This window comes from Aricia agestis, chromosome 5 (genome assembly GCF_905147365.1).
Source record: "Aricia agestis chromosome 5, ilAriAges1.1, whole genome shotgun sequence".
Classification (NCBI taxonomy): Eukaryota; Metazoa; Arthropoda; class Insecta; order Lepidoptera; family Lycaenidae; genus Aricia; species Aricia agestis.
In genome coordinates this window covers 3,255,170-3,270,186 of record NC_056410.1, presented here as the reverse complement: position 1 = coordinate 3,270,186, position 15,017 = coordinate 3,255,170, and the positions used below count along the sequence as shown (strand labels likewise).

Sequence of the window (15,017 nt, the reverse complement as noted above, 5' to 3'; positions counted from 1 at the left end):
ACCGGTCAGCAAGCAGAGCACATCTCTCCTGGTCAGCACGTAGCATCGGCCCCGCACGGCAGCTATCCGACTCACTGGATCCCGTGCAGCAGCTTACAGTTCCGACTCACTGGGACTCACTGCAACAGTTCCGACTCACTGGAACTCACTGGCACTGGCGATTCAAGCGACAAGACTTCAAGATTCGACCTCCGGTCTTCGGGGGGGAGTGATGTGGCGGTACCCACAATTCGCCTAACATTCCTGCATCGCGCTATCGAAGTTTTCTGAGCGCGTCGGTATATATACGACAGCTGAAATGTATCACGTGGGCTTCGGCCTGACCGAGCATAACACCTCGCTCGGTCGGAAGATCTTCCTTTGGCCACCACGCATTATTCCCACAATACTTTAGGGTGTGTATGTGTTCCTTATAGAGAGTTCACTGTGAAAGTAGCAGCGCTGAAAGACCAATTTTTTTTTTCACTTTTGTATGGGGAAAGTCGTGACGTTCGGCCGCTCGTCCATACAAAAGTAAAAAAAAAATCTGGTCTTTCAGCGCTGCTACTTTCACAGTGAACTCTCTACAAGGAACACGTACACACCCTAAAGTATTATCACTTATTTTTGTTACACCCTGTATATATACAGGGTGTAACAAAAATAAGTGATAATACTTTAGGGTGTGTACGTGTTCCTTGTAGAGAGTTCACTGTGAAAGTAGCAGCGCTGAAAGACGAAAAAATTTTTTCACTTTTGTATGGAGAAACTCGTGACACTCGGGCCCTTGCCCATACAAAAGTGAAAAATTTTTTTCGTCTTTCAGCGCTGCTACTTTCACAGTGAACTCTTTACAAGGAGCTCGTACACACCCTAAAGTATTATCACTTATTTTTGTTACACACTGTATATATATATATATATATATATATATAATTGGAATCTCGGGATCGGCTCCAACGATTTTCATGAAATTTAGTATATAGGGGGTTTCGGGGGCGATAAATCGATCTAGCTAGGAATCATTTTTAGAAACAGTCATTTTCATCAAATACCGAGCAAAGCTCGGTCAAATAGCTAGTAGGTAATAATAACAATACGCTTTACACCAAGTCAGTCTTGCCCGTGGTAAGTACCTAAAGGACTTGTGTTACGGGTACCAGATAACGAAAATCTAAATACAAATTAATTTTAAATTTTGTTAGTCTCGCTAAAACCACAGAATAGATAATAGCACACTAAAACTCGAGAACGGCTGAACCGATTTGGATAAGTTTAGTCTTAAAATATTCGTGGAAGTCCAGAGAAGGAATATACCTAAGAAGGAAAGTGATAAGAAGTCCACCGGGTCATCTAGTATTTAAGATATAGATAATGCATAATATATTTAAGATTTTTATTATATATCATACACATATTCAATTACACATCCATAACTCAGGAACTTCGATCCGCGGGAATCGAACCAGCGACCCCCAGTCGGCTAAAGCCGCCACACGCTCAACCATTGAGCCACAGAGGTCGTCAAAATGAAATAGTGTTTCATCATCATCATCATCATATCAGCCTATAGTCGTCCACTGCAGGACATAGGCCTCTCTCAATGAACGCCAAGATGACCGATCTCCTGCTACTCGCATCCAACATGGGCCTGCAACTAAGCGGAGATCGTCGTCCCACCTAGTTGGAGGTCGACCTACACCCCTAAATAGTGTTTAGCTTTAGGAAAATGAGAATATTTAGACATTTTTTTTGTACTTAGTTACACACAAAGTACAGAGTACAGACCTATTATTAGATATTATTGAAACTACCATATTGTAGCTCCAGAAAATTTACAACTAGTGCCTCTAGGTAATAAAGCTAGTGCTTCATAAAACTATAATTAGTTGGCGGGAAGACATAATTACCGTTTGTCCTGTTTACCGACATTGTACACTCCGCGCACATGGTAGCGATGGCCATAAAAATTTAAATACATAAATACCCTGCCGTTTTAGGTCCTGCGCGTACAGTAGGCTCAGTAGCAAACATAATTAACCCCGGTAATGAGATCGTAAGGATACACCACCGGGTTTATCAGCGAATGTTCTATCAGAGAAGTTGATTCCTAGGCAGATTAGATTAGGAGTCTGAAATTTACGGCCGTTCCCAATATTTGATCTATCTCTGGTTTTGCCCTACTAGAGATAGGAATAGCTCACAATTGACATAAAATATATGTCTCTAATGTCTAATGTGAGTTATTCCTATCTCTAGTAGGGCAAAACCAGAGATAGATCAAATATTGGGAATGGCCGTTAATGTACAGAATTGGTCGATTACTTACCTATAAATTAATGCTATCAGAAAATTTTGCTAACGCTGCTTTTTTAGCAAACAAAACTATCATTGCGATCCCATTCTGATCGAGCGTGGATTATCATCTTTCATTCATCGAAGAAATTGATTCATAGTCCATAGGCCGCCTCTCCCCCCCCCCTATTACCTCTTAAAAGGCCGGCAATGCACCTGTAGCTCTGCTGATGTTGCGAGTGTCCATGGGCGACGGAAGTTGCTTTCTATCACCGGTGGTAGGCATCATGTAGACGTTCAGAGAACATTTGCAAAAATTTATTCTGAATAAAAAAGTTTGAGTTTATCAGGTGACTCGTTTACTCGTAAGTCCCCTTATTTTGCATTAAAAAATCGGTCAAAATACTAACCCTTACTTTATTAATTGCACTTATTATAATAATTAATAATACACATTTTTTTAAGTTCTGAGTACGTCCCATAATATTCAAGAATTTTGACATCTAGTGTTAGATAGCTGAACTACGTAGTAACATCAACATCGACCTAAGCTAGTAGTTTTGCTTGACACCCCCTCACCCCGCAAATTGTCACGCGTCGTTTCAAATTCGATTACGACACCTCCTCTCTATATTAGCCTATATTAGCTTCATGGAATTGACATAAGCTGACCAAATGACGTAGGTCCGTCAACTGCCTAAGAATCAATTTCCTCGATGGTACATAGTACGATATAAACATAATTTATTATTACGCCTGAAGCTCAGTTGCGCCGAAATTTGTTTATAGTAAAGGAACCGTACATTTTTCTGAAAAAAAAAGCACTACGTCTTTCTCGTCTCTCAAAATCCGTCTTTACCCATCGAAGCAGTTCAGCCGTTTTAGCGTTAAAAGGTAACAAACAGGCACACTTTCATATTTATAATATTAGTAACGATTAATGGTCTAAGAGCCGGTGGGAGGTCGACCTTCACCGATCTGATAACCAGATGAGACATATTTTTTATCAAATATATTTTAAGCATAAACAAATATGCCTACTAATTACTTGCCTATCTAATTACTAATTGCCTATCTAAAAGTGCTCATGGCTATTTTTAATTAAATTAACTTTCATCGATTTTTTTTTCATCACTTTCATTCTTTTGATAACCAAATGAATTTTATTTCACTGTTAGTTTTTAACACACAGAATATGCCTCAGTAGGCTTGCCTACTCATTTCTGTGTATAGCTACATGGCAAGCCGATGTAAACAGGTAAGTCAATATAGGTGACTCCATCGTGCTGCTAACTTATCGAAAGTTATATAAAATTTTAGATTATTTTATTACAAAATCAATCATATAGACTTGCCTGCAAAAAATCATACTTAAAGGACTGTTGCCTAGCTAAAAACTTAAAAATAAATAACCATGAACACTTTTAGATAGGCAAGTAATTATAGGCATATTTGTTTATAAATTATATTTGATAAAAAATATGTCTCATCTGGCTATCAGATCGGTGAAGGTCGACCTCCCACGGTCTCCCCTACTATAAGGTATCATATTCTTTGCCTATAGTGCCTACTATGCATGCGCAACACGCGCATCGCCATCAAGGGGTTACGAGTTTTGGTCTTCACTTTTTAGTGGTTCCGTTATTAATCTAAGTCCTAATTTCACCAACGTCCGCCAATGTGAATCATATATTTGTCAAAGTACCATGCTTCTCTATTAATTTAACGAAAAATGAGAGAGGTAACATGCAGTAGCGGCGTTAGGGGGTGCACCGAAGGCAAACAAAAAGGCGCTTCTTTATTTAGCACTACCAGCACCCTGGGCCCTGGCGCCGAAGAAATCTCGCCCAGGGCGCTGGTAGTGCTAAAACCGGTACTGGTAACAATACATTTACTTTAACAAATGTTGGTGAAAATGAACTAAAAACTTTTGGCTACTAGTTTAGGAGTAGGTATCGTAATTTCGAATGTATAGCACCCTAAATTTTAGGTTGGAATTATAACACCAGATAACTTGTAACACAAAATAATTTATTTCTTATCGTCTTCTGTGAGTTCTATGACTTTGGTGTCTTTGATGATCTCGTCTATCTTGTGCAGGTCCTTCAGGGAGACCTCGCCCGTGCCTCGCTCCATGGGTGCGGGCTGCGAGGGGTCCGGCTTCCAACCCAGGAAGTTGATCACCTGGTATGTGGCCGGCACACCGCGGGAGTTCTGTTCTGGCACGTCCTGGGAACGTCACATTGTAAAGCCCCATTGTAGCATCGAATAAATTGATTCATAGGCAGTTGACGGACCTACGTAATTTGGTCAGATTATGTCAACTTAATGTAAGCTATCATCTGTAGGCTGAATTTGACAAAACGCGACCAAAATACGCAGGTCCGCAACCTGCCTATGAATCAACTTCTCTGATAGTACACATTGGACCAACAGCCAACTCATTGAGCGAGCGCATTGGGCCAACGTGTAGAATGTAGAGTATGGAATGTCGCTCCCAACTTATGGCCAAGTTAGCCTCTACACGTTGTTGCGGTGGGTTAATCGTGCCCGGAACTATGCCTAAACGGGGAGTGGAGCACCATGGGGTGGGTAGATCCTACGGGAGTTCGTCATACTCCGGCCGATGCCCCAAATCCGCCGGAGATGCGCATTTCTTCGTGTAAAAAAAGGTCTCTACACGTTGGCCCAAAGCGCTGGCAGAAGTCTTAATATGTCATATAATGTTAGGTATTTGTGATGAGAATGGATTTGTCGAAACAGGCGCGCGGCCTTTTTGCCACTAGGGGCCAAGTGCCAAAAAGGCCGCGGCCCGTACAACTCAAAAATCGTATCCCAAACATGGACGTCGCAGTGTTCAGACTTTGATGGAGCGAGAAGAGTGCAGTGATTCGACGGGTTGTTATTGGTAGATTGCGATCACATTTTATATACCAGACTTAGACCTAATAAATTTTGGTTAACGTCCTCTAGATGAGAAGGACATAAACATAAACTAAGAGCATACAGCATAACAGCTCTTGTCGATAAGACGGTATTAGGCAATCCATGTTCCCCCACCACGCCGTCATATAATAATGTGGCAATAATAGCATTATTTTAGATTCAAAGATTTTATTTGCAAACTAAGTAATCTATACTAATATTATAAATGCGAAAGTATCTCTGTCTGTCTGTCTGTCTGTCTGTCTGTCTCGCTTTCACGCCAAAACTACCGAACCGATTGTAATGAAATTTTGTATACAGACAGTCTAAAGCCTGAGAAAGGACATAGGCTACTTTTTTACTGAAAAAAAAGCGTTGTAAGGGGGTGAAAATGCGTAAATTTGTTCAAATTAAGTTAGTTCCAAAAATCCATAATAGATGGCGCCGTGCGTCTTCTACATCGCGCTAACGCTTGCCCAAAAGTCTTTATATAAGAGGTGGTATTATCTTACATTCGCTTTCGATTTTTTTCGATTGTTATTTCTATTTTACGTTATTTAATAAATCAGTACTTTATCTATGCAGCCAGTGACGTAACATTAAACCTATCATTGATAAAATAGTTTATGGGTAAAGTTGTGTAATTGGGGGGCTAAATAAGCTTAAAAATTTGGCATAAAATATAAAGTTTAATAAAAATAATAGCAAAAGGTACCAGGGTTTTTTATAAAAGCTTTTGACACCAATTTTGTTGACATCGCGCGCTATAAACTGAAGTCCACGCGGACGAAGTCGCGGGCAACAGCTAGTTAATAAATTGTTGTGAGTTGTTAAGAAAAAAGTTAAGTATGTACATTATTATTTTTAACAAAAAATTAAAACCGACTTCCAAGGTAAAAACAATAATAATATGAACTAAAAAGTATTAAATAACTCTTACTCTATAATAGGGGCTTTTTCAGAATTCGTCTAAATCTCAACTATTTCTGTACATACTACAGTCTTCATTATTTTGAAGTCGGTACCAGTCCCAAAAGCTTCACATATTCTGACATTGACTGAACTCACGATAAAATTTTGCTGGTACCGACTTCAAAATAATGAAGACTGTAGTATGTACAGAAATAGTTGAGATTTAGACGAATTCTGAAAAAGCCCCTATTATAGAGTAAGAGTTATTTAATACTTTTTAGTTCATATTATTATTGTTTTTACCTTGGAAGTCGGTTTTAAGTTTCTGTTAAAAATAATAATTTCACTCTTTTTAGTTATCTACAAGATAAGGCTTTATGCGTAAATAACCACTACGAATGTTAACTATTCACATTATGTTACTGTAAGCGAAATTGTGGTAAATGCTAGCAGTTATCTAAGCGATGCTGCAATTTAAAAACTTTTATCTTTAAAGGTTCAGGAGTTCTGTTCAGTGCCTTTGGACCAAGAGACACCTTTGTATGAACTTTCTCTTATTCGTAACATATGTTTAAGTAACTTGAAACAACATTTTAACCACTATGAGTCTTTTGATAAATTTCAAGGATTTCCCTCGATGGCTTATAGATCCCATCATCAGCTCACTACTTTCGTAATAATTAATATATAAAATCAAGACACACATCATCACATTACATCCTATACAACAACACAAGAATTTTGAAAATCGGTCCACAAACAGCGAAATAATCATCAAAAACATCTGCTTCGACGCAAAATCTCACGAAAAGCATCAATGATTGGGTCATAATGTAATGTCCCATGGCATAATTATGATTGTGATGATGATGATCAATTAAATTGATGTGTTGGCTTATGCTTTCAGTTGTTTAAACAACGCCGAAATCCCCGAACCTGTATCTATAAGGATTCAAAAGTTCTGTCTGGGTACCTTTGGATCCAAGGTATAACCTGGTGCGAAATCTTACTTTTTGGTAGCATTTACCTCGAATGCTTCAGAAAATCATCAGATCACTACTTTTGTGAACATGGTACCAAATTCGAGCTTAACCCTATACAACACAAAAAGAATTTTGAAAATTGGATCACAAACGGCTGAGTTATCGTTGAACATAAAAAAAAAGATACATACAGCCGAACGTATTACCTCCTCCTTTTTGGAAGTCGGTAATTATATTATTGTAAATATCCATTAATATGATTTATAGGATGATGATTTAAATATTACAAACAATGAATAGTGTTACGGTACATGGTATACGGACACGTGGTGCGCAAGTACATACTCGAACCTTCTAGAAAGGTCTGTTTGTTTACGTGTTTACCCTTTATTTGTTAGCGTGTTTGAATTTAGACCTTATGACTGAGTCCATAAGGTCTAAATTAAATTCAACTTACTGCACTTATCGCAAGGACGGTAGTTTTATTGTGTTACATGCCCGAGCCTCCTAGAAATTTCCCACGGTTGTTTACTTGTTTACGTGAATCGGGAAATTTCTGGAATTCGTCTCGCCATATAAAAAGAACCGCAGGCAGGCCCGGCAAGTCAGTTTGTTTCGAGCTTTCATCAAGGCGATTTCGGAGTGATCAATAGTGAGTGAACCAGTGAAACCTGCGACTTGGCTACGACCTAGGACAGTGATAGTGCTTAGTGATTGGACCTAGTGATTTGTGTTTGTACTTAGTGCTAAGTGTTGTGACCTAGTGTTTAGTGCAGTGTTAATAAAGTCTTCAAGAGAGTCACCAGGTCTTTCTCTCCAAATCCTCGAACCCTAGTACGTAACAACTGGTGTCAGAAGTGCGATTTGGAGATGCCATTGACTCGGAGAGAGGACTTCAAGGGGAGTGTCAGGACAAGGGCGCAGCGAGCTGCTGCCATTGACTCCGAGAGAGGAGTTGCGGAGGCCACACCCACTGGGGACCAAGCTCCGCCCACTGAGGGACAGGCCCCACCCACTGGCCCCGCCCACATGGCTCCGCCCACTGGCCACGCCCGCCAGGCTCCGCCCACTTTGGCTGAAGCCACGCCCCCTGGCTCCGCCCACCGGGACACGCCCACTGGCCACGCCCCTCAGGCTCCGCCCACTTTGGGCATGACCACGCCCACTGGCTCCGCCCACCAGGCCACGCCCACTCAGGCCACGCCCACTAGCTCCACCCACCGAGCTCCGTCTGCTCAACCCCTGCCTACTGGCTCCAGCCACCATGCATCGCCCGTAGCTTCTGTGGCCCCTCAAATGGCTCCCCAATTACAAAGCCTAATTGAGTTAATTCAGGCTCTGCAAGAATCACAAGACCGCAAGTTCGGCGCTTTACAAGAGTCACAAGACCGCAAGTTCGGCGCTTTACAAGAGGCACAAGACCGCAAGCTCGGTGCTTTGCAAGAGGCACAAGACCGTAAGCTCAGCGCGTTGCAGGAGTCACAAGAGCAACAAAAGGACCTCCAAGAAAAAGCGCTTTTGGCTATAAAGGATGTTAGTGACACGGTGAATAAGCTTCGTAAAGACGTCGACGTAATGAAAGAACGAGTTACTGGGTTAGAGACGGTTGTGGAAAATTTGAAAACCGGATTCACAGAACTACAGAAGAGAGTAGTGCGCCTAGAAACTACGGGAGTTGCGGTGTCTAGTGGAGTCACTGGTGTGGCGCAAGGACCAAGAGTAAAGGTGCCACCGTACGACAGCACTACTTCTTGGAACGCTTATCGTCGGCAATTTCAGACTGTTGCTACCGCAAACGGATGGACGGAGGAGCAATGCTTGACCGCTCTCACTGTTGCACTCAGAGGGCAAGCTGTGTCGGTTCTGGAGGCACTGCCACATACGGGAAATGGTTTCCAAGACCTGATGGAGGCACTGGAATCCAGATACGGGGAGCGACACCTGGAGCACGTGTTCCGTGCCCAACTGCGTGACAGAGTCCAACGTTCAGGAGAAGGACTTCAACAATGGGCGTTGGAAATTGAAAAACTCGTCAGGAAGGCATATCCAGGAGCCGACACCAAGATGGTCGACACAAATATTGTTCAAGGATTTGTCGACGGAATCAAAGACTTGGAGGTCAGGGCTGCAGTAAGACTTGGTCACCATACCTCGCTAAAGGAAGCATTAGCGCATGCTTTGGAATTCGAGGCTGTGCGCCATGACATACGGCAGACCCATAAGATCCACAAGGTCTCTGAAGAAGTCAAGGAAGTTAAGGCTTCTACGAGGAAAAGATTTGAAGCCATGTGCTATAAGTGTGGTGAGAGGGGCCATCTTCAGCTAAACTGTCCGCAGAAGAAGACCCAGATGGCAAGGATAAAAAGGATCGAGGAACAAATGGAGGAGTTGAAGAAGCAAGCGGTTTCGTCTCCTACCCGGAATCATGGGGAACGAATAGAATCCAGAACTAAGGGGCGAGTACTGGATGACGCGGAGAAAGCCCCGGTAACTGTTACCTCCCAGGCACGGAGCGGAACAAAGAGAACAAGTAATTTGGGGCACATGGAGAATGAAGCTATGAGAAAGGCTCAAGAAAGAGATGACGACCTTCGGCACATCATCACATGGAAGAAACGGGGTGACGTAAAACCAATCTGGAGTGAGGTTGCACCCACTGGCGCTGTCGCTAAGGCGTACTGGGTGCAATGGGACAGTCTGATACTTCAGGACGGACTACTCTACCGGAAATGGCAGAAGGCTAACGGCAGAGAGTTCTATTTTCAGATAATTGTCCCAAGGGCAAGAGTACCAGATGTTCTCCGCGAGATACATGAGGGCGTATCAGGGAGTCATCTAGGCGTCAAGAGGATGCTAAGGAAAGTGCGAGAACGATTCTTCTGGTTGCATTGGAGAGATGATGTGCAGGATTGGTGCCACAGATGTATTACTTGCGCTGCTGTAAAGGGGACCACAGACCAGGAGTAGTCGTAGAAACAGCGTGGCGCGTTACCATGGCAGTAACAATGATGCTCGGGACGAGCATCTCTAAGAGGGGAGTAGTGTTACGGTACATGGTATACGGACACGTGGTGCGCAAGTACATACTCGAACCTTCTAGAAAGGTCTAATGTTTGTTTACGTGTTTACCCTTTATTTGTTAGCGTGTTTGAATTTAGACCTTATGACTGAGTCCATAAGGTCTAAATTAAATTCAACTTACTGCACTTATCGCAAGGACGGTAGTTTTATTGTGTTACATGCCCGAGCCTCCTAGAAATTTCCCACGGTTGTTTACTTGTTTACGTGAATCGGGAAATTTCTGGAATTCGTCTCGCCATATAAAAAGAACCGCAGGCAGGCCCGGCAAGTCAGTTTGTTTCGAGCTTTCATCAAGGCGATTTCGGAGTGATCAATAGTGAGTGAACCAGTGAAACCTGCGACTTGGCTACGACCTAGGACAGTGATAGTGCTTAGTGATTGGACCTAGTGATTTGTGTTTGTACTTAGTGCTAAGTGTTGTGACCTAGTGTTTAGTGCAGTGTTAATAAAGTCTTCAAGAGAGTCACCAGGTCTTTCTCTCCAAATCCTCGAACCCTAGTACGTAACAATATTTATAAAAAGTGTAAAAATTAAGTAATCAAACAAGATAATAAATCACTAAATAAAAGGAATAGTTTGCTATTACTCTGGTGGCACAAAATATGAGAAAAATGTGAGACTTCTTCCTCCTGCTAATAGATCTTTCTACCCTTAGTCCCGAGCTCATTCTGCTTTAGAGCGTTTACACATGACGCCGCGCGATATTGTGTGTCGCTGCGATTAAATACATTAGTGTAAGTCGTCATTTGGTTGAGTTGTGACAATTCAATAAATGTCACCGCAGACTTACAACTATTTCAAGTTGACAATCAGCTCGCACATTGCATCCAACTCAAAGTTGTACAATTTAGTTGGATGCAGTGTGCGAGCTCTCATAAGCCGCCATAGCTAACGGTATACTATACGATTTAGTTTCTCAACTTGAAATTGTAAGTCTGCGGTGACACTAAGTCGTGATAATATGTCGGCTGGGTTTGACATGACACGACCAAAATACGTAGGTCCGCAATCTGCCTATGAATCAACTTCTGTGATAGTGCATTAGTGTGAGGGCAGGCAAATGTTTTAGTATAGACATAATATCTTTGTAATTTTTTGCGCAATAACACTCGAAATTTACATTTCGGAAACGCGCTCTTATGAACAAGGCAAGGCAGTCGTTTCCAGTCTATCATACCGCAAAAACTGTAAACGCACCTAGATAACGGCTACTGCACGCTCAGTCTGGCATCAGAATTTGATCAGGAATGACGAGAGAATGATTGTCTAAGGCTCTAAGCGGTCGATTGACAAACTGATCATTTATTTCTTATGTACTGTCGGAGAAGTTGTTTCCTAGGCAGATGGCGACATAAGTAATTTGGTCGCGTTAAGTCAAACCCATCCAACCGATCACAGCTAACATTTAACTGAAATACCTAAGCCGACCAAATATCGTAGGCCCATCTACTACCTAAGAATCAATTTCCTTGTACTATTCAGCCGTCATTCTGGCCTCGGTCTCAGACTGATGGACTGATAAGAGGCTGACTGAGCGTGCAACCGTAGCCTTAAGCCCGGCCGCACATTGTGCGAAATTTCTGATCAGAAACAGTTGAACGTCCGCGCTGTCTCTTACATTTTGTACTGAGCCGAGTGAGCTCAAACTCGCCGGAAGGACATTTCGGATAGTGTGCGGGGTGGCGGTCCGGCGAAATTCAACTGTTTCTTATCAGAATTCGGACAATCTGCGGCCGGGCTAAACCTCTAGGGCTTGATGTAAAGGCTTCCACATAAAACTGCGAATTCACATCGCATCGATATGTAATTTTTTGTATGAGTTTTGTCGCAGAATTTTGCGATGCGATGCGTATTCGCGTGGGAGCCCTAAAACAGCAGACAGGCCGTCTTCATCATACCTTGCCGTACATCTCGTCGTAGATGGCGGCGGCGGCGAACTGCACTTCGCGGGCGAGGCGCAGCGGCCGGTTGAGCGCGGCGTTGGCTTCTCCCAGCGCTCGGACATCCCGCATCACGTGCCAGGCGGACGGGTACCACACTGTTAGGGTGTCCACGTCCACAGTCTGCAGGGTGAACCTGCGGAGTAACATCATTGAGTTGTCAATCACCCTTGAACACATCTTATTAGTGGTATGCAAGCAGCTGAGAATGGTGCAGAAGCACAAAGAATCACAATCGCGCGGAAATTTATTATAGGCTCGTTACATCTTTGTTGCATGTTTTGGCAAATTTGAAATTACGCAAACTAGAGATCGCCCAATGGTCGAAATTCGACCTTAGTTTCAAAAAATATTGACTTTATCTTTTTTTTTTTCACCTCTTGTCTCTGGGGCTTAGTTGATCTCAGACTGGCCGTGTAAGCATTGTCTAATAGTATCTTAGATCCAATAAAAAAAACTATAATCCATTTTCAATTTGTCAACTTGTTGTCAACACACTTCAACCATAAATAAAAGAGTATAATTCGTATGTACAGGCTTGTCACTCAATAATCTGTCATTTCTCATGTGTGTGTGTTGTAGTGTGTGTAATGTTTTATTTGTTAAAAAAATGTATGATAAAAGCATAATTTCAAAATAATATTAGTTCGATGCACTCCTTCACCATATAAACTATAACTGTGCAAAATTTCATGCACCTATGTTTCCCCATTTTTCATAAAAAGGGTTACAAAGTGTTTCGTTCGCTTATTAATATTATGATGATAATATTATGTAGTTCATAATAATTTGATACAATATGGACGTCGTCAAAATCTGCACTGGGGAAATATGTAAATATGTATGTAGGTATATTTTGTATATAAATTAGTTACATGACAATACATTATTAGCTGTGCTGCTTCTAAAAATTATATGTCTTTATACTGAAAAGTCTGATAAGCTCCTTACTTACGCATTAAGCAGCCCTCCTATATCTCTAACTCTAGTGAATGGTGATATGTGTGGGTAGACTCCGCCCATCCGCTCTGTCTCGGCTAACTGTATTGCTTGTCTTAATTCCATTAATGTGTCTCCACCAAACACACAAGCTACAAATACCTGTAACGATAGTAATTATCTTTAGCAAGGAACATTTAAAAGCAGACTTAGTGCTGAAGTTGTTGTACAGTGCTCCCACAGTGATAATGCGCATAGAAATTTTCGTAATTTTTCAGCAACGGTCGTATTTCCCGAGCGTCGGAAGACGTCGCTGCAAGCGCTGTTTTAAACTTAACTTTAGGGAAAACAGCGCTTTGCAGCGACGTAGAGGTTCCTGACGTTGCTTGGACGTTACCATGGTAACGCCGCGATGGCTTCCCAGTGACCGGCGACAGTGGACAGCCACCGGCTATATGATATTTACTTCTATTTCCTTTGAACAAGGTGCAAAATGCAAGTTTCATAGATTCGGGTGTTTTGGTGATTACGACAATTAGCGAAGATTTCTATGCGCATTATTAATTTGGGAGTACTGTAGCTATAAGACAAAGTTGATGAGAAAGTAACTTACACCGTCTGGCTTCAAGCATTTCATGACTTTGTCAAAGCATCCAGGCAGGTCATTGACCCAGTGTAGGGCTAGCGATGATACAAACAAGTCAACACTATCATCTGCAAACTGAAAAAAAAAAATCACAGTATATGTAAAATCCATAAAGTTTTATTTGTTAAGAGTCCGGGCGCCACCGCAATTCTCATACAAATGTAATACCAAGATCATTTCCCGTATGTGAATATTTACCATATTTGAGTTATTATTCAGCTTAAGATAGTAAATACCTAGGTTCCTGTACAAAGATTCACCGCAAAATATTTACATACCAAAATATGAACAATTACAATATTTAAGTATATACTAAATTGTAATCATTCATATTTTTTGGTATTTACAAAACTTACTTCCTTTTAGAATATAACATAGAGAATGAATCATATAACTCTTACTTACATCAAAGTTTTCTTCATCTACTGCTATTTTTTCTACTTGTACACCATCTCCTACAATTGCTTTGTCTAGATGCGTCTGTGAAGAGTCACATAACGTTACTTTCTCTACACTGTCGGGTAGAAAATGTCTAGAAACATAACCTCTTCCTGCACCTGTAAAAATTATTAGACAACAATTTGTAAAATCTTCAATAAATACAAGTTTGTTATATGTATTTTAATGTCTGGAAGATTTGCTACCTATTTTGGGTTATTTAAATGAACTTATCGACACACCTAGTTCTACTGCATTCTTAAAAACTCTTTTTATGTCAAAAATTTTGTCAGCAGTTCTCCATCCTATCTCTTCTTTTATGTATTCATATAAATTATAGTCCTCTCGTTGCGCAGAACGTTCCTTTTGTAACATTTTCGCTTTTCGATCAAATATATTCATAGTACGAAACACAGAACTAGCGGTTTTCTTTTTTGCGCTGTTCGAACTCTGCGCTCGGCAAACATTTCTCAGAAAAATAAAATTTAAATTATTAATATGTATGCTACACTTGATGTTATTATTTATTGTCCTAATTGATTGAAACATAATATCAGAAACTTAAAACATTAGTATTTATATTATTTTGCTAAATCCTCTTTGTACTTTGTAGGTTAAGAATTAAGATTTTATTTTTAAAACTTATCAGCTGTCGCCTGTCAAGTGTCAAGTGTAATATCAAAATCAGCTGTTTATTTATTTTTATATTTTTTTTGTCCGTATGTAACGACGCTAGAGTCATTTTGTTAACCCAGTTTTTAACCGACTTCCAAAAAGGAGGAGGTTATATGTTCGGCTGTGGAGATTTTTTTTAACTTTTACCTCAAGGGCCTGCCTAAATGTGGCAACCGCACTGTTTTCTAAACAAGGGCCTTGTTT

The 15,017-nt window shown here is 41.1% G+C and overlaps 1 protein-coding gene across 1 annotated transcript; it reads right to left on the bottom strand.

Moving 5' to 3' along the window:
* Nucleotides 1-4,284: 4,284 nt before the first annotated feature.
* On the bottom strand, nt 4,285-14,751 carry LOC121727243 (arginine-hydroxylase NDUFAF5, mitochondrial). The gene is made up of 6 exons (XM_042114962.1): nt 14,381-14,751; nt 14,106-14,257; nt 13,668-13,775; nt 13,071-13,216; nt 12,074-12,251; nt 4,285-4,503 (listed from the first exon to the last, which is right to left on the bottom strand). Exons 1-6 carry the CDS (start codon nt 14,685-14,687, stop codon nt 4,306-4,308), a joined length of 1,089 nt encoding a protein of 362 aa, XP_041970896.1. The 5' UTR covers nt 14,688-14,751; the 3' UTR covers nt 4,285-4,305.
* Nucleotides 14,752-15,017: the final 266 nt, after the last annotated feature.